General features: G+C 45.7%; 1 protein-coding gene across 9 annotated transcripts in view; it reads left to right on the forward strand.

The window, feature by feature from the left end:
* LOC126293725 (uncharacterized) overlaps positions 1–16,538 on the forward strand; it is a 122,652-nt gene extending 106,114 nt beyond the window's left edge. For 6 of the 9 annotated variants that reach the window (XM_049987041.1, XM_049987040.1, XM_049987043.1 and 3 more), the window contains 2 exons: positions 1,103–1,327; positions 15,439–16,538. In XM_049987041.1, the coding sequence (XP_049842998.1) occupies positions 1,103–1,327; positions 15,439–15,541 (328 nt within the window). In that variant the 3' untranslated portion in view covers positions 15,542–16,538. The remainder of the gene's footprint in view (positions 1–1,102; positions 1,328–15,438) is intronic. The other 3 variants (XM_049987048.1, XM_049987047.1, XM_049987046.1) reach the window with 1 other exon arrangement.
* The last annotated feature ends 7,688 nt before the right edge of the window (positions 16,539–24,226 follow it).

Consider the following 24,226-nt stretch of genomic DNA (forward strand, 5'->3'; position numbering starts at 1 on the left):
ATGGGGGGTAGACTACTCTGATTGAAGAAAGAAATGAAAGGCAAGAAATTAGAAGGAAGTTCACACTTTACAAATATGTTACGAAAAACCTATCTGGTTCGAGTCCACAATGATCCGTGTTGGTGTTCTTGAGCACTGTCAAATGTGATGAACTATGATCATTTCACCATCATATCATATTTGCATGCAGGGGGAAAGGTTGAAAAATTGGCTGCACGGATACCACATGCTCCAAGCCAAAATCACTAAAATCTGTGGGTAGCCATTTGTGCGTCTCTGCTTATTTATTGTCCACTGGCTCGTGAACTACACTGACCGTTCCTATCCTGTATCGTGACTAGTGGTGACAAATGGTTCCTTTATGATAACGTAAGGAAAAGAAATGAGGCTGAGCCCCAATTAAGCAGCAACTCGCCGTGTAAAGACTTGTGCACATCCACAAAAAATAATTTTACGCATCTGGTGGAATGGCAACGGAGGGGTGTACTACAAATTGCTTCCGCGAGGTGTAACCGTCACTGCTGACATTTATTGTCAAAAACTGACACATCTTGCAAATGTAATCTGAGAACAGTGACCAGGAGGATGGGGTCGAGCGATGCTGCTGCCTGCATTCTGCTAGACTCACAGGAATTGGATTGGGAAGTAACACCACACCCATCTTATTCACCTCATCTTGCTCCCTCAGTTTTTCACCTTTTCTACTCTCTATCAAACAACATTAAAGTAAAGTGTGCTTCAAACGTGGCTCAACAAGTTCTTTGCCTCAAAACCAAATGATTTCTGCAGCTGCAGAACTGAAATGATACCCCAGTGTCGGCAGATGTCGTAAATAGTGATGGAGAACATGTTATTGATGACTAAAGACTGTTATGTGTATCTTTTTTGTTTATTAAACTTATGGAAAAATGCTACGAACTTATGCACTAAACCAATACATTGTATTGGAGTTTAATTACTTTTACTTAAAGATATTCATAATTTTTTTATTTCCACCAAAGATTCTCTGTTTTGCAGGTGACAACTGCAAGTAAAATCCATTACAATTTTCTCTACCAGCTTGTCCCCAAATAAACGACAGCACACTCGTGGTTTGTTTCAGATTGGACGTGACAGATTGCAGGACACTTGGCGGGGCCCTATTCCCCTATCTTGTCGGGCTGCCGCGACTTCACACACTTCGAATGGAAAATATGGCTTTTGCGAGGCTGCAACCGGGTGTGAGCAGCATCCTTGAATTGTCGGGTGTGCGCTGCCTGACATTCGATTATTCCGTTGTTGCTGGAGTGCCGTTTGAAAAGTTTCCGGAAAAACTCGTCAATCTCAGGTAACGAAAGATCTACACCTGTTAGATTACCCTGCAATTCACACTGTGTGTTTGGCAGTGGGTTCCTAAATATAGAGCATACTAAGAAGTGGTACAGAATGGGACAGTGCTTTAATGCCACTGCTTATCAGTATGACATCCTGAAGACACATTCCAGTTGGAAACGGCTGTCTTCCAGCCACATATTTGAGCCATTGTATCCCTCTACAGTTTCTACCCACCGTACTTCTCTCCAATAACAAACAGACAATAATTTGTCCGTGTCCCAGGTTGGGTCCTAATGACAAATCCTTTCTTTTCATCAAACTGTGTCCCCAGTTTCTCTCTACTTTCTCCTGGGTATTATATTTACCCATCTAATCTTCAACATTCTTCTGCACCACCTCATTTAAAAAACTTCTATTCTTTTCTTGTCTGAACTGTTTATTTTACGTTTCACATCTATATGAGGCTTTATCTAGCCAGAAAAGACTTCCTAAGCTCTTTTTCAGAAGGGATTTTCTTCATATTTTCTCTTGCTGCTTCACATCTTCTCTACTTTAACCAGCATCATTTATTTTGCTGCTCAAATAACAAAACTCATTCACTCGTTTAGTGTCTCATTTCTGAATCTGATTCTTTCAGTACTGCCTGATTTGACTGCATGCCATTACCCTCATTTTACTTTAGTTGATGTTCATCTTATAATCTCTTTCCAAGACAGTAGCCATTCTGTTAAACTGCTTTTCAGAGTCATATGTTCCCTCTGACAGGATTACAATGTCAGCGGCAAACCTTTTCTCTGTCAGAATTAAAATGTCGCCAACAAACTTCAAACAGAAAACAACACAACTAAGAAATTAACAGGAAACCTACACTTTAATAACATCATATTTGTATAAATGATTGACAGGAAGATAATGAAATGAAATGAAATTAAACCATCATCACAAGAGCTGATAAAGGGAGCAGCACAGTACCTATCAATGAAGAGCAATATATAGAAAAAAAATCAAAGATTTCATCTCCTTGAACAATATCAGAAACCTGAAATCTGATCCAGCAGCACATTTCCAGACACACATAACAAACAATTTCAAAGACATAAAACAGGTAAACAAAAACACATGACACAGAAGAACCCAAAATCTCCAACACTCAGAGGCCAAACCCAGGTTCACAAACCCCTTACTCCAGTGAGGCCCATTATCAACTTGATGAATGCACTACCTACCATGTCACAAAACACACGAAAAAATTGTAACACAGCAATATGAAATGAACAGCAGCAGAACAGTGAAAAACACAAATCAGTCCATAACACAAATAAGACTTACACGTATCACTAACAGCACCTCTCATCATTTTCAACATAGACAATATGTATAACTTGATACCCAATGCAGAGACAATAACACTAATTGAAGAAAATCTACTGACGTATAACAAACTACCTGCAGAAATGAAAAGACCAAAACCTTTCAGGCAATCACATCCAAAAATTACTTCCAGTTTGAAAAGGAATATTACTTACAAAACGATGGCCATCCTGTGTGATCGTCAGTGTCAGGAACATTGGCAAACACATTTTTATTAGCCACATAGAAAACACATTCTTTGATAAAACCTTCATAAGGAAATGACACACAATTGTTTACTGGTACAGATCTGTGGATGTCATAATCTGTAGGGTGAATGAACCAACAGAGTAAATAGATATACTTCATACAGATATAAACAGCATACACACACAAAAAAAAAAAATTCAATTCACCATGGAAAAAACCACAAAATCAAATACATTTATGGATATAACAATAAAGAGTCAGCAGTAGGCACACATTTGAAATATTCAGAAAGCAAAGAGCCATGGATACAATTGCACATGCTTCAACCAACTATCAGTAAAATAAAAAATTGTCAGCCCTATGACATATACCACACAGCCAAGAAAAACATGAAAAAGAATTACAACCATAGGACTAATTGCCAAACAATGTTTATAACATTCATATAGTGCAAACGACTCAACCACAAAATCAAAATATAACTAAAGAAAAATCAAAACAATCGGAGACCACACACACCTCAAAATGCCATAGACACTACAACACACACAGAAACACACTGACAGATGTAACTAACAGAAAGAAATGGTAAAATTTATTATACACACAGAATAACAAATAGACTGGAGAAACAGGGATTACACATTGCTTATGGAATGAGATACACATTCCTGTCACATTTACAGACAACAACAGACAAACCAGATATATACCAAGCGGTGTACCACCGAGACTGTATGGTCTTCCTAAAGTGCGTAAAGGTGGTCTGCCTTTACGGCCTACAGTCACTAATATTGATGCACTCGCATATGATTTAGCCAAACATCTAGCTTCTTTGTTGAGACCATTTGTTGGCAAATGTTCACACCATATACGGAACTCTGCTGATTTTATTAACAGACTGGGAGCTCACCACTTAAGTAGTTCGGATCTTCTAGTGAGTTTTGATGTAGTTTCCCTTTTCACAAAAGTATCTCTTGCAGATTCCTTGATTCTAATTGGTCAACAGTATGAATCAGACATTACTGCTTTGTTTCAACGTACCCTTTCCTCAACTTATTTTATGTTTAACCAGGAATATTTTGAACAGTCTGATGGTGTCGCCATGGGCAGCCCTCTGTCTCCTCTGGTGGCTAACCTCTTTGTGGAGGATTTTGAGGAGAGAGCACTTTGATCAGTGGTTTGTAAACCAACTGTTTTTTGGAGATAAGACAATGACACTTTCATAGTGTGGCCCCACGGAGAAGAAAAGTTAATGGAGTTTTTTCATCATCTTAGCTCCATCTGTGAGAATATTCGATTTACTATGGAACTAGAGAAAGATGGCTGCCTTCCATTCCTGGATGTTTTGGTTAAATGGAAGAGTGATGGCACTGTGGGACATAATGTCTATCGGAAGCCCACTCACACTGATTTGTATTTGCATTCTTAAAGTTGCCATCACCCATCCCAGACCACGAGTGTACTTGAAACCCTTTCACACAGGGCACACACGGTGTCGTATGCAGAGAATTTGCCTAAGGAACTGGCACATTTGAGGACGGTGTTCAGAGACAATGGGTACTCGACCAGACAAATTAACGGGGCCTTCTCAACTAGAGCCAGGGACCAGAAAGTGGATCAAAAGGAGAACGCGCGAGCCAAGTACCTAGCTTTTCTATCTCCTTCAAGATAGCAAGGATTCTTAATTATTTTCATGTGAAAGTGGTTTTTCGTCTGCCTTGTAAGATTTCGGATTTGCTGGGATCGGTGAAGGACGATTTGTTACTGCGGAAGGCGGGAATTTACAAAATGCCGTATAAATGTGGTATGGCCTATATAGGACATACAACGCGTGCAGTGGAAGAGCGTTGTACAGAACATCGATGCACTCGCCTACTCCAACCCAGTAAGTCTGCAGTTGCGGAACATTGTATTTCTAACGGACATTCAATGGAATATGACAAAACTTTGATTTTGGCCACTGCAACAACTTTTTGGGACTCCATTATCAAAGAATCAGTGGAAATACGCATTGCGGGAAATCTAATGAACCGTGACAGTGGTTACCAAATGAATAATGCACGGAATCCATCATGTCCGAAATTTGCTCGAGGCGAAGACGCCAGAAGACTTAGCTGCCGTCGGATTGTCACTGGCCGCAGCTATCTGAGTATTGCAATTCCACCAGCGAGGGCGTTGCCGCTGGGCGGTGTGGCCCTATCTGTCTCCGCAACTCCAATGCATGTGCGGCAGTACTATCAGTGCACTATATAAGCTGGAGTGGAAAACGTCTTTGTCAGTCATCTTTTTTTTATTCAACTTTGAACTGTTTTTGTAATATGCATTTTTATTTTGTCTATTTTTGTATGTCTTTTCACAATTCATAGGAATCTCATTTCCAGCACTTGAATATTATTTTTTAGTGCATAATGATTGGTATATAAGTTAATAGTGTTTTTCCGTAAGTTTAATAAACACAATAGATACTCATAACAGAGACTTCAGTCATCAGTAATATTTTCTCCTTCACTGTTTACAACAGTCAGCCAGTGACGGTGTAAATTTTTGATTCTACGACTAGAAATCGTGTTTTCGAGACGAAGAACTCGTCTAGCCACGTTCGTAGTGCATTTTCATGTCGAATCGAATTTCCTTGAAGGTTGTTTGATGAAAAGCAGAAGGGTGAAAATTTTAGGGTACAAGATCAGGTGAATAAGGTGGGTGTGGAATGACTTCCCAACCCAACTCCTATGTAGTGTTTTTGTCAGTGATGCAGAATGCAGTCCAGCATTATCGTGGAGTAGCATCTCTTCATGCAGTCTTCCTGGTCGTTGTTCTCAGACTGCGTCTGCAAGATGACTCAGCTGTTAACAATAAATGTCAGCAGTGACAGTTACACCTAAGGGAAGCAATTCAAGGTACACCCCACCATCACTGTTCCATCAGATACATAATGATATCTTTTGTGGATGTGCGCAAGTCTTTGTACGGACAGTTGCTAATTTGTTTGGTCTTAACCATTCCTTTCTTTTCCTAATGTTAGCATAAAATAAAGACACCATTTCTCGTCACCCGTAAGGATCGGTCGGAGGTGTTCACGAGTAAGTTCACGACGAGCGAGAATACGTGCAAGTACGGCCACTTGTTCATTTTTATGATTTCGGTTTAGAGCGTGCAGTACACATTTGCCCAATTTTTGAACCTTCCCCATGGTGTGCAAATGTTTCACAATGGTGGAATGATCACAGTTCATCACATTTGTCAGTTCTTGGGTACACTGACACGGACGAGTGTGGATTAATGCATTTAAACTATCTTCCTCAAGCTCGAAGGTCTTCCCGATTGCAAACAGTCACTAATGTCGAAACAATACTTCTTAAAATGAGAAAGCAATTTTTTGTGGCATTATCCCCACATTTCTGGCCTCCTCCACTGCTCTCCAAATGACAAAATGGCAATATGTGACTGCAAGTAGCAACAGCAAACTACAAAGAAAAACTGATAATAGCTAAATGAACCCATAGTGTCTGGAATACCGATAAGCAAAACAAAAACGCTATGGCGTTATTCACCAAACCAATGTTACTCCTGTATTTCGTGCAGCCATTTACCCCCTTTCCTCACCCCCCTGGGAGTCCGGGGATTAGAATAGGCCCAAGGTATTCCTGCCTGTCGTAAGAGGTGACTAAAAGGAGTCCCTACCCCTCAAGGGGGGTAGTCAGTGCCTGCGTCCGGAGACGGACGGTTCCACGACCCGTATTTGTGGTAATTTTGGTTTGTTCACTTCTTCTGGTTTCTTCCTTCCTTTGATTGTTTCCTTTCTTTGTTCTTCTCCATCTCACTGTCTTACTTCCTCTTTCCCTTGCCTTCTCCTCCTTGCCTTCTCCTCCTTGCCTTCTCCTCCTTGCCTTCTCCTCCTCCTTGCCTTCTCCTCCTCCTTGCCTTCTCCTCCTCCTTGCCTTCTCCTCCTCCTCCTTGCCTTCTCCTCCTCCTCCTTGCCTTCTCCTCCTCCTCCTTGCCTTCTCCTCCTCCTCCTTGCCTTCTCCTCCTCCTCCTTGCCTTCTCCTCCTCCTCCTTGCCTTCTCCTCCTCCTCCTTGCCTTCTCCTCCTCCTCCTTGCCTTCTCCTCCTCCTCCTTGCCTTCTCCTCCTCCTCCTTGCCTTCTCCTCCTCCTCCTTGCCTTCTCCTCCTCCTCCTTGCCTTCTCCTCCTCCTCCTTGCCTTCTCCTCCTCCTCCTTGCCTTCTCCTCCTCCTCCTTGCCTTCTCCTCCTCCTCCTTGCCTTCTCCTCCTCCTCCTTGCCTTCTCCTCCTCCTCCTTGCCTTCTCCTCCTCCTCCTTGCCTTCTCCTCCTCCTCCTTGCCTTCTCCTCCTCCTCCTTGCCTTCTCCTCCTCCTCCTTGCCTTCTCCTCCTCCTCCTTGCCTTCTCCTCCTCCTCCTTGCCTTCTCCTCCTCCTCCTTGCCTTCTCCTCCTCCTCCTTGCCTTCTCCTCCTCCTCCTTGCCTTCTCCTCCTCCTCCTTGCCTTCTCCTCCTCCTCCTTGCCTTCTCCTCCTCCTCCTTGCCTTCTCCTCCTCCTCCTTGCCTTCTCCTCCTCCTCCTTGCCTTCTCCTCCTCCTCCTTGCCTTCTCCTCCTCCTCCTTGCCTTCTCCTCCTCCTCCTTGCCTTCTCCTCCTCCTCCTTGCCTTCTCCTCCTCCTCCTTGCCTTCTCCTCCTCCTCCTTGCCTTCTCCTCCTCCTCCTTGCCTTCTCCTCCTCCTCCTTGCCTTCTCCTCCTCCTCCTTGCCTTCTCCTCCTCCTCCTTGCCTTCTCCTCCTCCTCCTTGCCTTCTCCTCCTCCTCCTTGCCTTCTCCTCCTCCTCCTTGCCTTCTCCTCCTCCTCCTTGCCTTCTCTTCCTCCTCCTTGCCTTCTCTTCCTCCTCCTTGCCTTCTCTTCCTCCTCCTTGCCTTCTCTTCCTCCTCCTTGCCTTCTCTTCCTCCTCCTTGCCTTCTCTTCCTCCTCCTTGCCTTCTCTTCCTCCTCCTTGCCTTCTCTTCCTCCTCCTTGCCTTCTCTTCCTCCTCCTTGCCTTCTCTTCCTCCTCCTTGCCTTCTCTTCCTCCTCCTTGCCTTCTCTTCCTCCTCCTTGCCTTCTCTTCCTCCTCCTTGCCTTCTCTTCCTCCTCCTTGCCTTCTCTTCCTCCTCCTTGCCTTCTCTTCCTCCTCCTTGCCTTCTCTTCCTCCTCCTTGCCTTCTCTTCCTCCTCCTTGCCTTCTCTTCCTCCTCCTTGCCTTCTCTTCCTCCTCCTTGCCTTCTCTTCCTCCTCCTTGCCTTCTCTTCCTCCTCCTTGCCTTCTCTTCCTCCTCCTTGCCTTCTCTTCCTCCTCCTTGCCTTCTCTTCCTCCTCCTTGCCTTCTCTTCCTCCTCCTTGCCTTCTCTTCCTCCTCCTTGCCTTCTCTTCCTCCTCCTTGCCTTCTCTTCCTCCTCCTTGCCTTCTCTTCCTCCTCCTTGCCTTCTCTTCCTCCTCCGTGCCTTCTCTTCCTCCTCCTTGCCTTCTCTTTCTCCTCCTTGCCTTCTCTTTCTCCTCCTTGCCTTCTCTTTCTCCTCCTTGCCTTCTCTTCCTCCTCCTTGCCTTCTCTTCCTCCTCCTTGCCTTCTCTTCCTCCTCCTTGCCTTCTCTTCCTCCTCCTTGCCTTCTCTTCCTCCTCCTTGCCTTCTCTTCCTCCTCCTTGCCTTCTCTTCCTCCTCCTTGCCTTCTCTTCCTCCTCCTTGCCTTCTCTTCCTCCTCCTTGCCTTCTCTTCCTCCTCCTTGCCTTCTCTTCCTCCTCCTTGCCTTCTCCTCCTTCTCCTCCTCCTTGCCTTCTCCTCCTCCTTGCCTTCTCCTCCTTCTCCTCCTCCTTGCCTTCTCCTCCTCCTTGCCTTCTCCTCCTCCTCCTCCTCCTTGCCTTCTCCTCCTCCTCCTCCTCCTCCTCCTCCTCCTCCTCCTCCTTGCCTTCTCCTCCTCCTCCTCCTCCTCCTCCTCCTTGCCTTCTCCTCCTCCTCCTCCTCCTCCTCCTTGCCTTCTCCTCCTCCTCCTCCTCCTCCTTGCCTTCTCCTCCTCCTCCTCCTCCTCCTTGCCTTCTCCTCCTCCTCCTCCTCCTCCTCCTCCTTGCCTTCTCCTCCTCCTCCTCCTCCTCCTCCTTGCCTTCTCCTCCTCCTCCTCCTCCTCCTCCTCCTTGCCTTCTCCTCCTCCTCCTCCTCCTCCTCCTCCTCCTCCTTGCCTTCTCCTCCTCCTCCTCCTCCTCCTCCTCCTCCTTGCCGCCTTCTCCTCCTCCTCCTCCTCCTCCTCCTCCTCCTCCTTGCCGCCTTCTCCTCCTCCTCCTCCTCCTCCTCCTTGCCTTCTCCTCCTCCTCCTCCTCCTCCTCCTTGCCTTCTCCTCCTCCTCCTCCTCCTCCTCCTTGCCTTCTCCTCCTCCTCCTCCTCCTCCTCCTCCTTGCCTTCTCCTCCTCCTCCTCCTCCTCCTCCTCCTTGCCTTCTCCTCCTCCTCCTCCTCCTCCTCCGCCTCCTCCTCCTCCTCCTCCTCCTCCTCCGCCTTCTCCTCCTCGCCTTCTCCTTCTCCTCCTCGCCTTCTCCTTCTCCTCCTCGCCTTCTCTGGTCTCAGACTCAGCGTTTGAGACAATCTGTCCTTTCTTTCCCTCTCTCCTTTCTTTTTCCCTCTCTCCTTTCTTTTTCCCTCTCTCCTTTCTTTTTCCCTCTCTCCTTTCTTTTTCCCTCTCTCCTTTCTTTTTCCCTCTCTCCTTTCTTTTTCCCTCTCTCCTTTCTTTTTCCCTCTCTCCTTTCTTTTTCCCTCTCTCCTTTCTTTTTCCCTCTCTCCTTTCTTTTTCCCTCTCTCCTTTCTTTTTCCCTCTCTCCTTTCTTTTTCCCTCTCTCCTTTCTTTTTCCCTCTCTCCTTTCTTTTTCCCTCTCTCCTTTCTTTTTCCCTCTCTCCTTTCTTTTTTCCTCTCTCCTTTCTTTTTTCCTCTCTCCTTTCTTTTTTCCTCTCTCCTTTCTTTTTTCCTCTCTCCTTTCTTTTTTCCTCTCCTTCCTTCCTCCCAGTGCGTGCCTGAAGACGGACCTACGCGTTTGCACGCGTAGCCGGTGACGGGGTAACGCGTAATTCCCTGCCCTGGGTAGACAAGTAAGGCATTCACGTACCCCCTGGTAAAGGCCAGGCCCAGGGAGGGGTGATTTCCTGAGCTGACACCTCCCGACCATGCCGATTGGTCCCTCCGTCCATTTCTCGGGAGGTGTGACCTGACGTGTGAACCATCACCTAAGGCGGGGTGCCCTCAGAGAGGGTCCCCACAAGGCAGGAGCGCACCATTGGAGACGGTGGCAATCATGGGGATTCCTCCGCAGTGGATTTCTCTTCTTCTTCTCTCTCGACTTCTGCCCAAAAATGGAAACTTGACCAGCCAGCAGTGACAAAAGTACTGCCGCCTGCCCCACAGTTCCTCGTAGTTTCTCGATCTGAGGACGGAAATGATTTTTCTCTGTCAACGCTTTCGTTACCCAGATGGGCGTGAATGCCAGAGCAGGATCGGTCAAGTCCTGTACCAGCTTGCATAACAGTACCTTGCTACTAGAAACTGAGAGTGCCTTTCGGGCCACACTCCTGTACACGTTCCCTGTCCGGGTGGAGGCTCACCGCACTTTGAATTTGTCTTGTGGTGTGGTATATACTAGATCACACAAGGGATTGACTGACGAGGAGATTCGGTCTTTCCTCGCTGAGCAGGGCGTGACTGCTGTCCATAGGGTCATGAAAAAGGTCAACAATGACCTTGTACCAACCCGGACACTTTTCTTGACCTTTGATAGTGTTCAGATGCCGCCGCGCATCAGAGTGGGCTACGAGGTTATTTCTGTTCGCCCCTATGTCCCGACACCTGTGCGCTGCTACCAGTGTCAGCGTTTTGATCACACTCGCCAGTCTTGTTCCGACGTGGCTAAATGTGTCACTTGTGGCAGGGATGTCCATGAGGGTGACTGTCCACCTCCGTCTCCTCGTTGTGTGAACTGTCAGGGTGACCATGCAGCGTCCTCCCGCGACTGTCCCATCTACAAGGAAGAACGCTGTATCCAAGAAATTCGGGTCAAAGAGAAAGTGTCCACCTCGGCTGCTCGCAAGCTATTTACAAGTAGGAAGCCCACGTTGCTCCCAGCAGGGAAGTACAGTACTGTCCTCGCCTCTCCTCGGACTACCAGGGAGGTGGCGACCCAGATATGCGATCTGAGCTTCAGCAGTACGGTTGTCCGTTCGGCCAGTGCTAAGATAGGCCCGGTCGACGTCTCCTCTTCCTCCCGTCACCGCTCACACAAGCACCTGTATTGGCTTCTGCCAGGACTAAGAACCAGAAGTCAGATGCACGGGCCTTCACGAAGGAACCGTCTCATGCAGATTTCCTATGTACCTCGAACTCCCAGCCATCGACTAATACTTCCACAAAACTACCTTCCAAGGAGGCTCATAGGAAGCACAGTTCTCCTTCTCCGCCACGGAGCATTTCTTTTCCTGCGCCACCCAGCGGTTGCCGCCCCAGGCCGTCATCCATTCCGCCTGGCCACACCGCTGGTAGCCGAACATCTGGCTGTTCACCAGCGGAGGAAGCTTCCCCTCCCGACCATCTTAACAAGATGGCCGATGAACCTATAGAACAAATGGACAATGACTGTCCGCCTACAGCTAGCGGCGGCAGTGCTCGCTCGAAGCCGGGCCCTCAGCGGCCTTCCACATAACCCCTTCTTGCATCTTCTTTCTTAAAACGATGGCACTTATTCACTGGAATATTCACAGCATTCGCTCCAACCGAGAGGACTTAAAAACTGCTGCTCCGCTTGCACCGTCCGCTCGTCGTAGCCCTCCAGGAAACGAAGCTACGCCCATGCGATCACATTGCCTTGGCACACTACACCTCTGTGCGTTTTGACCTACCCCCTGTGGCAGGTATTCTGGCTCGTGGAGGGGTTATGTTGCTGGTTCGGGATGATATCTACTATGATCCCATCACATTGCACACTGGCCTGCAGGCAGTTGCCATCCGCATTACTCTCCTCACTTTTACATTTTCCATTTGTACCGTTTACACTCCATCGTCGTCTGCCGTTACCATGGCAGACATGCTGCAACTTATTGCTCAGCTACCTGCACTATTTTTGTTAACTGGAGACTTCAATGCCCACCATCCTCTTTGGGGCTCTCCAGCATCCTGTCCGAGGGGCTCCCTGTTAGCAGACGTTTTCAACCAGCTAAATCTTGTCTGCCTCAATACTGGCGCCCCTACTTTTCTTTCAGACACATCTCACACCTATTCCCATTTAGAACTCTCTGTATGTACTACCCAACTTGCATGCCGGTTTGAGTGGTATGCACTTTCTGATACATATTCGAGCGACACACTTCCCGTGTGTTATCCATATCCTGCATCATACCCCCTCTCCGTGCTCAACTAGTTGGAACATCTCAAAAGCAGACTGGGGGCTCTTCTCTTCCAGGGCGACCTTTCGGGATCAACCCTTCACAAGCTGCGATAGTCAGGCCGCATGCTTTACGTACCTTTAAACGCCACCCTACTGTGGCGAATTGTATCAATTATAAACGATTACGTGCGCAGTGTCGTCGTATTATTTAAGAAAGCAAGAAAGCCAGCTGGGCTGCTCTCACAAGCACCTTCAGCAGTTTTACTCCTCCTCCTGTTGTCTGCGGTAGCCTGCGCCAGCTATCTGGCACTAAGGTCCACTCGCCAGTTTCTGGCTTGACGGTCACGAATGACGTCCTTGTGGCCCCTGAGGATGTCTCCAATGCCTTCGGACGCTTTTTCGCAGAGGTTTCGAGCTCCACTCATTGCCACCCTGCCTTCCTCCCCCGAAAACAGGCAGAGGAGGCTAGGCCACCTAACTTCCACTCCTCGAATCGTGAAAGTTATAATGCCCCATTCACCATGCGGGAACTTGAAAATGCACTTGCCCAGTCACGGTCCTCCGCTCCAGGGCCTGATTCCATTCATATTCAGATGCTGAAGAACCTTTCTCCTGCGGGTAAAGGTTTCCTTCTTCGTACTTACAATCGCATCTGGATTGAGGGACATGTTCCTGCCTGCTGGTGCCAGTCTATTGTTGTACCGATTCTTAAGCCGGGGAAGGACAAGCACTTGCCTTCCAGTTATCGATCCATCTCGCTTACCAGCTGTGTCCGTAAGGTGATGGAGCGAATGGTTCAATCTCGTTTGGTTTGGCTGCTCGAGTCTCGACGCCTACTTACCAATGTACAATGTGGATTTTATAGGCGCCGCTCTGCTGTTGACCATCTGGTTACCTTGTCGACCTTCATTACGAATAACTTCTTGCGGAAGCACCCGACCACGGCTGTGTTCTTTGATTTGGAGAAGGATTCCGACACCTGTTGGAGGGCGGGCATTCTCCGCACCTTTGCGGTCGCCTCCGTCTTTTTATTCATTCCTTTTTAATGGATCGACAGTTCAGGGTATGTGTGGGTGCTGTCCTGTCACAACTTTCACCAGGAGAATGGGGTGCCACAGTGCTCAGTTTTGAGCGTCACTCTCTTCGCCCTAGCGATCAATCCAATAATGTATTGCCTCCCAGCTGATGTATCAGGCTCCCTTTTCGTGGACGATTTTACCATCTATTGCAGCGCGTGGAGACAACAAAAATTTTAGGTCTTACATTTGACAGGAAACTTAGCTGGTCTCCACATGTGTCATATTTGGCTGCCCGTTGTGCCCGTTCTCTAAATGTCCTCCGTGTTCTCAGTGGTATGTCGTGGGGAGCGGATCGAACCATCCTACTTCGCCTATATCGGTCAATCGTCCGTTCCAAGATGGATTATGGGAGCTTCGTATAATCCTCTGCACGGCCGTCCATCTTACGCCGCCTCAACTCCATACAACATCGGGGTTTACGTCTTGCAATCAGAGCATTTTATACTAGTCCCGTCGAGAGTCTTCATGCTGAAGCCGGTGAATTGCCACTCACCTACCGGCCCGATATACTGCTTTGTCGTTATGCCTATCGGCTACTGTCAATGCCCGACTACCCATCGTATCGTTCATTTTTTGACGATTCTCCCGAATTCAATACGGGTTGTATGTCTCTGCCCTGCTACCCCCTGGAGTTCACTTTCGTCGCCTCCTTCAACACCTTGATTTTCCACTCCCTGCAACCTTTAGATTGGGCGAGAGCAACACGCCACCTTGGATCCAGGCTCAGGTTCGCGTTCAACTTGACCTCAGCTCGCTACTAAAGGAGGTTACCCCGGTTCGGTATACAACTCCCGTTTTGTCGAACTTCATTCGAAGTTCATTAATATGACCTTCATTTATACAGATGGCTCTAAGACTAGTGATGGGGTCGGGTGTTCTTTTATTGTCGGGGCACAAAGTTTCAAATACCAGCTCCGTGGCCATTGTTTGGTCTTCACAGCTGAGCTCTTTGCCCTCTACCAGGCTGTTCTTTACATCTGCCGCCACTGTCATTCTGCTTATGTCATCTGCTCCGATTCTCTGAGCGTCATCCAGAGCCTCATTGATCCGTATCCGGTTCACCCTTTTGTGCACCGGATCCAACGCTCTCTTCAGCAGCTGGTGGACGACGGTTCTCCGGTTAGCTTTATGTGGGTTCCTGGCTATGTCGGTATCCCTGGGAACGAAGCTGCAGATGCCACGGCCAAGGCTGCAGTTTTCCAGCCTCGGAGGGCTTCTTGTTGTATCCCTTCATCAGATTGTAGCAGGGTCATTTGTTGGCGCATTTTATCGCTGTGGCATGCCGATTGGGCTGCACTTACGGACAACAAGCTTCGGGCCTTGAAACCTCTTCCTGCGGCATGGACGTCCTCCTCACGTCCTTCTCGGTGGGAGGAGGTCGTTTTGGCCCGGCTACAAATTGGACACTGCCGGTTCAGCCATCGCCATCTGCTGACGGCTGCGCCGGCGCCGCTCTGCCCATGTGGGCAATTGCTGACGGTCCGCCACATTTTAACGTCCTGTCCGGATTTTACTACAGTGCGTCTTGATCTTGACCTGCCATGTACTCTAGATGCCATTTTAGCGGATGACCCAGGAGCTGTTACTCGCGTTCTTCATTTTATCAATTTGACACACCAGTATAAGGATGTTTGATTATGCTGTTTTTTTCAATCCTATGTCTGTTAATACGCCTTTTATAGTGTTGCCCGTTTTATTTGCTGTTTTAACCTTGTGCCTCACGGTGCATTCCTAACTTAGTCAGGGCGCTAATGACCATTGTAGTTGTGCACCCTAAAACCACAAAAAAAGCCTCTTTCCTCATTCAGCCCGTCTTGCTCTGGAACTGCTACTTTCCCTGTGCATACTGCCATTCTCCTCTTGTTACCCCCCCTCCCCTCTCCTCCCCACCTCCCCATGCACCTTTCCCTCCTCATAACCCTATCCCTGTATGTCACTTCCCTTTAGATGATTTTCTCATTGTTTTCTCTGAGATAAATATGAGCCTACATGTATACAATTAAAACGTCTGTTGCTCAAACATGCACAATATAGAGGTAACTCTGTTGGATGACCATGTTGTCACAGTAAAAGCAGTCTCTTTTTCTTTCTTATCACAGGGAACTGGGAGTCAAAGAGTGTCAAGGTGACCCTAAGGCCGTAGAAGGGCTGGCCGAGCAGATGCCTGGTCTCAAAATCCACGGCGTCATTCGACCTTTGTAACCGGCTTTCTACGTGTCCGATAACGAGAGTGATGCAGAACTTGAAGAGCAGATGAATGTGTTGCTTCACAGTGCAGAGGAAGCAGTGGATGACTGGAGAGTTGCAGTGATAGTTAAAGAGTGATAACGATGTCTAGGATTAAAGCAGTATATCTGTTCTCTTTCTAGAGAATGTATAAAACTGATACAATATTTATGTGGAACTAATTTTAAATACTGATTGCATCTCAGCTGGAATATTGTAAATGGGCCAAAATTTAATACTTCTCAACTCTTGTTACTAGACTGTGTGTGGTAGTGGACTGCTGCAGGCTGTCAGGTCGAAAAAATTTATTTTGGGTGTAACGTCACATTAACATTGGTGGAAACTATTTTGAAACAGGGTGGTTTACAAATAACTGTGGAAATGTGTAGAAAGAACATAAATTATTTACAGTAATATTAGGAAAAGGATAGTGTGCAACTTAGTGGGTCATCTTTACACTGATTAGCAGATACGTACAAGGAAAAGACTGTTATACATTCTAGCTTCTGGCCGCGTTCGCTTGTGCGAATGTACGTGTATTTTCTTTGCCGGAGGCGGCTTTGATGGAAAGCAGAAACATGTAGCAGTCTTTTAGTTGTGCCTGAATGCCAATCCTTTTCTTAAAATTGTTGATATTCCAGCCTGAAGTTTCCATTGTGTAATCACCTGCAACAGTGTTCGAATTCTGACTTTAACGATCTGCACTGATGTTCGGTTTCTTGTCGTAATGACAGTGGATTTAAAATGACTTTTTTGTTTACGAGATAAAGTGGCAAGACTGATGAGGTAGCCATTCTTAAATATCACTGGCTGGACTAGCATGTATTATTGTGTACAGTAATTAATTTAAGATAGTTATGAAATATTTGTTATCTGTTCATCCAAAAATTTTGTTCTTGCTTATTTATTCACTTTTTATTTCTATTATGTGCAAGTTTCATCAAAATAAATGTTCTCTTTGTGGTAATCTGAAGTTAGAAACTTTTGTCAGTTTTTATGAACTAGTGAAACAATAATAAATTAGCACCAGATACCCTATTATTTTAAGTGTCAATTATACAGGTATTTATCAGGTTACTACTAATTAATATTTTTAAACTTGGCGATATCACGTTCCATTCAGAGGAACGTACCCCTCGATTTATGAGTGTGATCGACTGTGCTTAATTTGTGTCTCTGTACATCTGTGTCATCAGAAAATCTTCTTTAAAGTAATGAGTTCATGTCCAAGAAAAAAGAAAGAATTTAAAAAGAAAAAAAGAGAGAGAAAGAAATACCCTGAAGGGGAGGAGGAAAAGAAATGAAACTTCACAATTTGAGAGGCTATGTGATGTAGGAATGATTACAGAATGGAGTCAAATTTACAAAAACTTGGCAGTATGACCCCACTTAATCAGTACAATGTTGCCCCCACTCTGGCCTGGATGCGTGCACCGATGTGGCTGGGAAGGATGTCGTACACTGGTTGCATCCTCTCCTGAGGGAAGCTGGCCCCCAACTCTCGTAACTGGGCCTCCGTACCCTGCATACTGGCTCTCGGATGGGCTCGATGCCCGAACTAGTCTCGCACGTCTCCTATCAGTGGCGAAACGTGATTTTGTTTGTTTGCAGAACTCCCTTGATATCGTGCCGACAGACGCCTCGTAACAAACCAGGTGGATTCTTTCACACCGTTAAATTTTTCTCCCCCGCCGCTACCTCCCTCATCCCCGCCCCACTGTGTGTGTGTGTGTGTGTGTGTGTGTGTGTGTGTGCGCGCGCGCGCGCGCAAATATTGTTGGCTTATCATTTGTATGGCATGTGCACAATATCAAAAGTCTCAAATATTAGCTCAGGCTAATTTTATTATCCATTACATTCGTCTGGTTACCAAGAAGCCATTGATGTAATTAGTTTACTAAAAACTGAGCTGACTACAGATATGAGGAACATAAAACTTTATCATTGTTCATGTGTAAACATATAGCTCATTACTGGCTTTCAGATAAAGTATTTATAGATGCAGCTAATGTCGGGAAACTGGTGGTGAGTTTTGCTCACACCTAGTTTCAGGGTAATTAGCATTTATAGTTAAAGCGTTGTTACCGAAACAGAATACTGTATTTTGGCAAACTGAACAGCATAATCCGATAGCAATTATTGTTTTATGTAAAATTCCTCAGTCACACAAATCTTATTCCTCTATTTGACCTAGCGAGGTGGTGCGTGGTGAGCACACTGGACTCGAATTTGGGATTACGGTTCCGACGTGCGTCATACACATTTAGGTTTTCTGCGATTTCCCTACATTGCTCTACGGAAATGCCAGGACAGTTCCTATTGGAGAGCGTGGCCGATTTCCTTCCCCGTCTTTGACACGATCTGAGGTTGTGCTCCATCTCTAATGACCCCGATGTTGACAGGATGTTTAATCCGACCTTCCTTCCTCGTTTGCGTTATTCAGAAATAGAAATTTTTAGCTATAATTTGTAAAAGGGTAGCAAGTAACAGTAACTGAATGTACTGCAGATTTTTGTAACTTTATAAAAGAGAGGCTGCTAGGAACCACACGAGTCAGTCTTCGGAAGTGTATAATGTGAGCGAGATCTATTCCAAAAATTGTTGGAGACTGTCGGCAGAAGAGTTAGCACTGTGTTCCGAATTTTATCTGAATTTCACATCTGGGAGATCATTCTGTAATTTAGTTGTTACTTTTGAATGATAAAATGTGAATTTGCAATTAATCCCGAGAACTCTGTCAAACTTCGACAACGGTTTCTGGAAACTGTAACGACTGTATTGGACTGTGACCTGTGTTATCTCCAAATGATATTTACTGTGCATATTATTTTCATTTCGATGTGACTAGTTACTTGAAAGGATAACAATTTGAGGATGTTAATTAATGACTGTGTTAATTGAATGTCAGCCACACAAACTTCTGTCACTTTAGTGTTTAGGTTACTGCACTTGAAAAACTGTCATCATTGTAACATCAGTTGAGTGTACTGTGTGGCTTATCCTTTATATGTGCATAAATTACAGTGAATGGGACTCAGATCTGAACATACAGTTATTTAATATCAAAGTGCAAATTAAGTTTTTGGATGGTAAATCTGGTGCAGACAGTATCACTTGACATAGCCTAATTTTGACAATCACTTTTCAGCCAAATCCGACGGAGGTGCTTCTAATGATGATATATTAGCTTGGGTAAATAGGGTAATGTTACTACTTGATAGTGTTATGCCATCAAAACTGGTGCCAGAGACAGGGCAGTGTGGCATTAACTTGTGAGGGTAACATCTAAGACCTCCTGGCAACAAACAGACCTGAACATACAGTATCAGTTAACATAGAGGGAGGTATCAGTGATCATAAGGCTGTGACAGCATCTGTGACAACGGTGAGCCGTGTGGCTCGATCGGCGATATTCCCAACGCTGGTATGGGTCATCTTTCCGGTGGTGTGTGCAGACCGCACGGTGGCGCCATCTCCTGGGTTGTTTGAGGGAGGGAGGGGCGAGCTCTAGTGAGTTGCGAGGATTTTGGCTTGGGATGCCTAGCAGTAACGTCATTTGGGAAGTCTGTCAGACAGCACGGGCGCCGTGTGAGACAGCAGGAAGAAAACATCTAAATGGGGCCGTTTACCCGGGTTACGGCGCCGTAGCAAATATTGCCGGCGTGAAATCGGCCACGTTACTGGGAAGCCATCGGTGTACTTCACTTCCCGCACATCTCCTGGCACCGGGATCTGCGGCGGCCGGCTTCATCGAACGAGCGAGAGGGTAAGGGCCTCGCTTGTGCTGTAAATTGTGGCCGGAATAGACTACAGAGTTCTATGCTGTCGACTTCATTTTCTTGGCCCGCCATTCCTACTCCTACTGAGTCTGTCCTTGAATGTGTTAATATCAACTTGCTTAGTACGCAAGGTGTTAGTGAGAGTTGTATGTGATGTCATGATTAATGTTTACTAGGGCCTGGAGTGCTGATACAGTCTGTTTGTAGACTGCTACCGTCAGTGTTAACCGCCATTGAAAACTGTTTGTCTGGCCCTTGTCTGTCTCGCCTGGTTATTGTATTTATATCACATTACGGAGTTAAGCTAGCTAGTTGCTATAGATACACTTGGATAAAAATTTCCTTGGATATATTTTCCTGCGAATTGCAATAACATTACTGCTACATTTCTATCTTAAGCGATAGTGTGTTTGAGAGACACGTGTCTAATTCTAAATGAATAGTTTCATAAATTCTTACAAGTTACTGAGAGGCCAGTTGTTATACATGTTTCAATAGTTTGAAACTGATTCTAATAATGAAAGTACAAGAATTCCTTCAATGATAGTATGTGGATATGGTAATTCTGATTTAATCACAAATTTCAGTGTGGTTATTTGCTGTAAGTTGCCTTGTGTTTTCCATCGGGAAGGGGGGGTCTCAATATACCTTTAGCCTCCACGGTAATTTTGTGAATTGTATTTCGTTTTATAGGGACTTATGCTGTTTGTCTCGATATCGGGTGTGGGATCCTGGGTTGCGTCCTGCTTGTGCTGTTGTGTATTTTCGCCCCCTTTGCCCACGCGTGCCAGCTGGCCGTGTATCTAGTTCGCTTGCGGCTTGATGTATAATTGGCCTTATGCACATAAGATAATAAATTTGTACTGCTTAGGTGGTGTTCATTAATAGCTTGATTGATTCTACAGATGATGTGCTGTAATGAATTATTGTGTTTCTAGTTCCTTAGGGCAGATGTCAGTCTGTTGTAAATACCCACTAGTTCTGGGATTTTTCTTGCCTATTCGCGACTGTTGCTGCTCCCGTTTGAGTGTCCGTGCCGAGCCTGTATTGGAAACAGCTGAGTGGGCGGGCATCCACTTCTGGGCGTAGCTTGTTGAATCCCACGAGATTGCTTGGTCACATTAAATTTTATATTTCATATCTGACATTGTAGGGTGCCTGCCATTTAAGTAACATGATTGTGTGCCATATTATATGATTTGTTGTTCCCTGTACTTTGAATTACTTTGGAAATACCAATCACTGCAGTAACGAAAGACTATATTTCCTCATTAAATTTTAGTAAATTGTTCTTCAGGTTGATCATAGTTTTAGAGTAAATAATTTTTAACTCATTTCACTAAATGTGTAATAGGCCATAGGAGCCATGGTTTATGAATGTTTAAATTTTGCAGTAACTGGCTCTCACCTAAATGGTAATTTTAAGTGTGTTAATGGTTTTATTTGTCTTGTTGAAATGTGCCAAATAAATGTTCAGTGCAACTGTCGATGGTGATTGCTTGATGTTTCACTCGGTCCAGTCCTACGATCCCACAGCCTATTGTGCTGAGCTTGTGTCGTGTTAGCACAGCACAGATTCCAACTTTTACACATCAGAGGGGTTCTACAAGGAATGGTAAGAAAGGTAGGAAGATATATTTGCTCAGCAAGGGTGACAGGATACAAATTTCAGAGTATCTCACCAGTCAGCATCAAATATTCGGTGATGAGGATGAACATGTGGAGAACAAATGGAAAAAATTTAAATGCATTGTTCAATATGCTCTAGACAAGTATGTTCAAAGTAAGGTCTTAAGGGGTGGAAAAGATCCACCACAGTTTAATAGCCATGTTAGAAAAGCGGCACGTAAACAGAGACGTCACCTCAAATTTGAGAGAAGTAGAAACCCAGCTGATAAACAAAAGGTGAACGAAGTGAAAATGAGCGTAAGGAGAGCAATGAGAGCAACATTCAATGGTTTCGAAAGTATGATGTTGTCAATCGACCTGAGTAAATACCCTAAGAGATTTTGGTCATGTGTAAAATCAGTAAGTGGGTCCAAATCATTTATTCATTCTCTCAGCAACCACACTGGCACCGAAATGGGAGGCGACAGAGAGAAGGCCTTTTGAAGTTGTTTCAGCGAGGAAGATCATAACACTGTCTCTCTTTTCAATTTTCGTGCGAACATCGAAATGGCAGATATTGAGATATCCAATCGTGGAATCGGTTAGTAGTGGAAAGACGTCAGGACCAGATGAGATCCCTGTAAGATTCTATAAAGATTGTGACAGAACTTGCTCCTCTTCTAGGAGTAATTTATTGTAGATTGCTTGAGCAAACAAAGCGTACCTAGCAACTGGAAGAAAGCACAGGTCATTCACATTTTTAAGAAAGGCTGTAAGACAGGTCCACACAATTATAGACCTATATCATTGACATCAATCTGTCGTAGAATTAGGGAACATGTTTTATGCTCAAGAATTCTTGGAAAATGAACAGTGTGTCTATAAAAATCAACACGGATTGCGCAAACAGAGATCCTGCGAAACTCAGCTCGCTCTTTTCCTCCACAAGATTTACAGCTCAGTGGACAATTGTGCTCAGGTTGATGCCGCCTTCCTTGATTTCAGTAAGGTATTTTACATTGTCCCGCATTGCCCTTTAATGGAAAAAAAAAAAAAAAAAAAAAAAAAACGATCTTATGGAGTATCGGAGCAGACATGTAATTGGATTCAAGACTTTCTTGCAGACAGAACTCGACACATCGTTCTTAAAAGAACTAAATCGACAGATATAAAGGTAATATCCTGAGTACCACAGGGATGTGTGATAGTACTGTCGATGTTTACAATATATACAAATGATCTAGTAGAAAGCGTCGGGTACTCTTTAAGGATATTTGCAGATAATACAGTTGTTTATACCAAAGTACCAATGCCAGAAGATAGTAAGGATTTGCAGAACGACCTGGAGAAAATTGATGAATGGTGCAGACTCTGGCAGTTTACCCTGAACGTAAATAAATGTAACATCGCACATACATAAGAAAAGAAATCCACTACCGCACAGCTACACTCGATGACAGACAGCTGGAGACGGCATGTGCTGTAAAATATCTAGGCGTAACTATCCAGAGCGGCCTTAAGTGGAATGACTGTATAAAGCAGATGGTAAGAAAAGCAGACACAGGACTCAGATTCGTTGGAAGAATGTTAAGGAAATGTTACTCACACACGAAGGAAGTGGCTTATAAGGCGCATGTTCTCCTGATTCTTTAATACTGTTAATCTATCTGGGATCCCTATAAGGTAGAACCGATAGAGGAGACACACAAGATCCGACAGAGCGGCATATTTTGGCACGGGAACATTTAGCTGGCGAGAGAGCATTAGCGAGATACTAAACAAACTCCACTGGCAGACGTTAATAGAGAGATGTTCTGCATCACGGAGAGATTTACTACTGAAATTTCAGGACAGCACTTTTAAGGAGTAGTCAGACAACATATTAGTTCCCCCTCCATACATCTCACGCATTGATCACGATGAGAAATTTAGAGGAATTAGAGCCAATACAAAGACGTACCGACGGTCGTCGGGCGCCGACGGTCGTCGGGCGCCGACGGTCGTCCTTCCCACAAACTGTTTGCGAGTGGAACAGGGTCGGAGGGATCAGATAGTGATACTGAGAGTACTGCCCACCACAATCCTCTAGGAGGCTTGTGGAGTACGACGGCAAGGTCATTTACATCTACATTTAAGAGTGGACGGGCATTGTAATTTTGAAAACTGGCACCGCAATACTGTCGCACGAGAGGTAACACGTGAGTATTTGGGATGTTTGTGACTTACCACTGTTTGCTGTGGCCCGATATTGTACCCGATTTCTCCCTGCACTGTGATGCCAAAAGTAAAGTGGTGTGTCTCTCTGAGACACTGGAAGAATGAGGCATCTCCTGACGTCACTGCCACTCACTGATGACGGTCAGCTGGGGTAGTGCAGAACTGCAATGTGGCGCCATTTGTCAGCCAGCTGCGTGTCCTAGGGACGGCACCGTTTGTGTTGCGGTGTTAACAGCAGCCTACGCACGGGACAGTAGTTCTCTAAAAACCCGGCCGACAGTGCGGGACGACACGGAATGCCGCTCATTCCGGGACGGTGAGCACAGTGAGAACGAGTTGCGCGGTACACTAACTGTCCCTGGTGGTGGTCAGTCCGGTGTGACGTCCAAAAGCCCCAAAAATCTGGATATCGGCCAGCTAGGCAAAGGGAGAACTACAATGGAGAAAACTCATTTCCGATTGTGTCAGACGCTGATAATGCTGCTGCAAGAGTACGTGGCATTTCCTCCTCCTTTCCGGCCACCGCTCGATTTCTGACACGCAGGTGACAAAATTCACGTGACGGCGACACGTGCGTATGCGGGTTGTCGTAGTATCGTGTACATGGTGTACATAAGGGCAGTGCATTGCCAGAGCTGCCATTTGTAGCTAGAAGAGTCGTGCGAAAAGGTTTGCATCGCAATTACAGCCACACGACAGGAATTATCAGACTTTTAACTCAGAGTTAGAAGTGTGGTACGTTCCGTTTTGAAAAGCGTCAGGGAATTCGATATTCCAAAATCGACACTGTCGAGAGCCTACCAAGAAGGACTTAATGACTCAGAGCAGTGGCATCTGTGTGGAGTTGTCAGTGCTAACGGTCTAGCGACACTGTGTGAAATAAGCCCAGAAATTGACGTGGGACGAATGACAGACATATCCACAAGGACAGTACTGAGAAATTCGGTATTACTGGGCTACTATCTTCGCTAACAGCACGATGTCACCTGCAGTCCATCCCCCGGGCTCTAGATGACTGTAAAACTGTGTCCCGGTGACACGAGTCCCGATTTCAGTC

This window comes from Schistocerca gregaria, chromosome 10 (genome assembly GCF_023897955.1).
Source record: "Schistocerca gregaria isolate iqSchGreg1 chromosome 10, iqSchGreg1.2, whole genome shotgun sequence".
In the NCBI taxonomy this organism is placed as follows: Eukaryota; Metazoa; Arthropoda; class Insecta; order Orthoptera; family Acrididae; genus Schistocerca; species Schistocerca gregaria.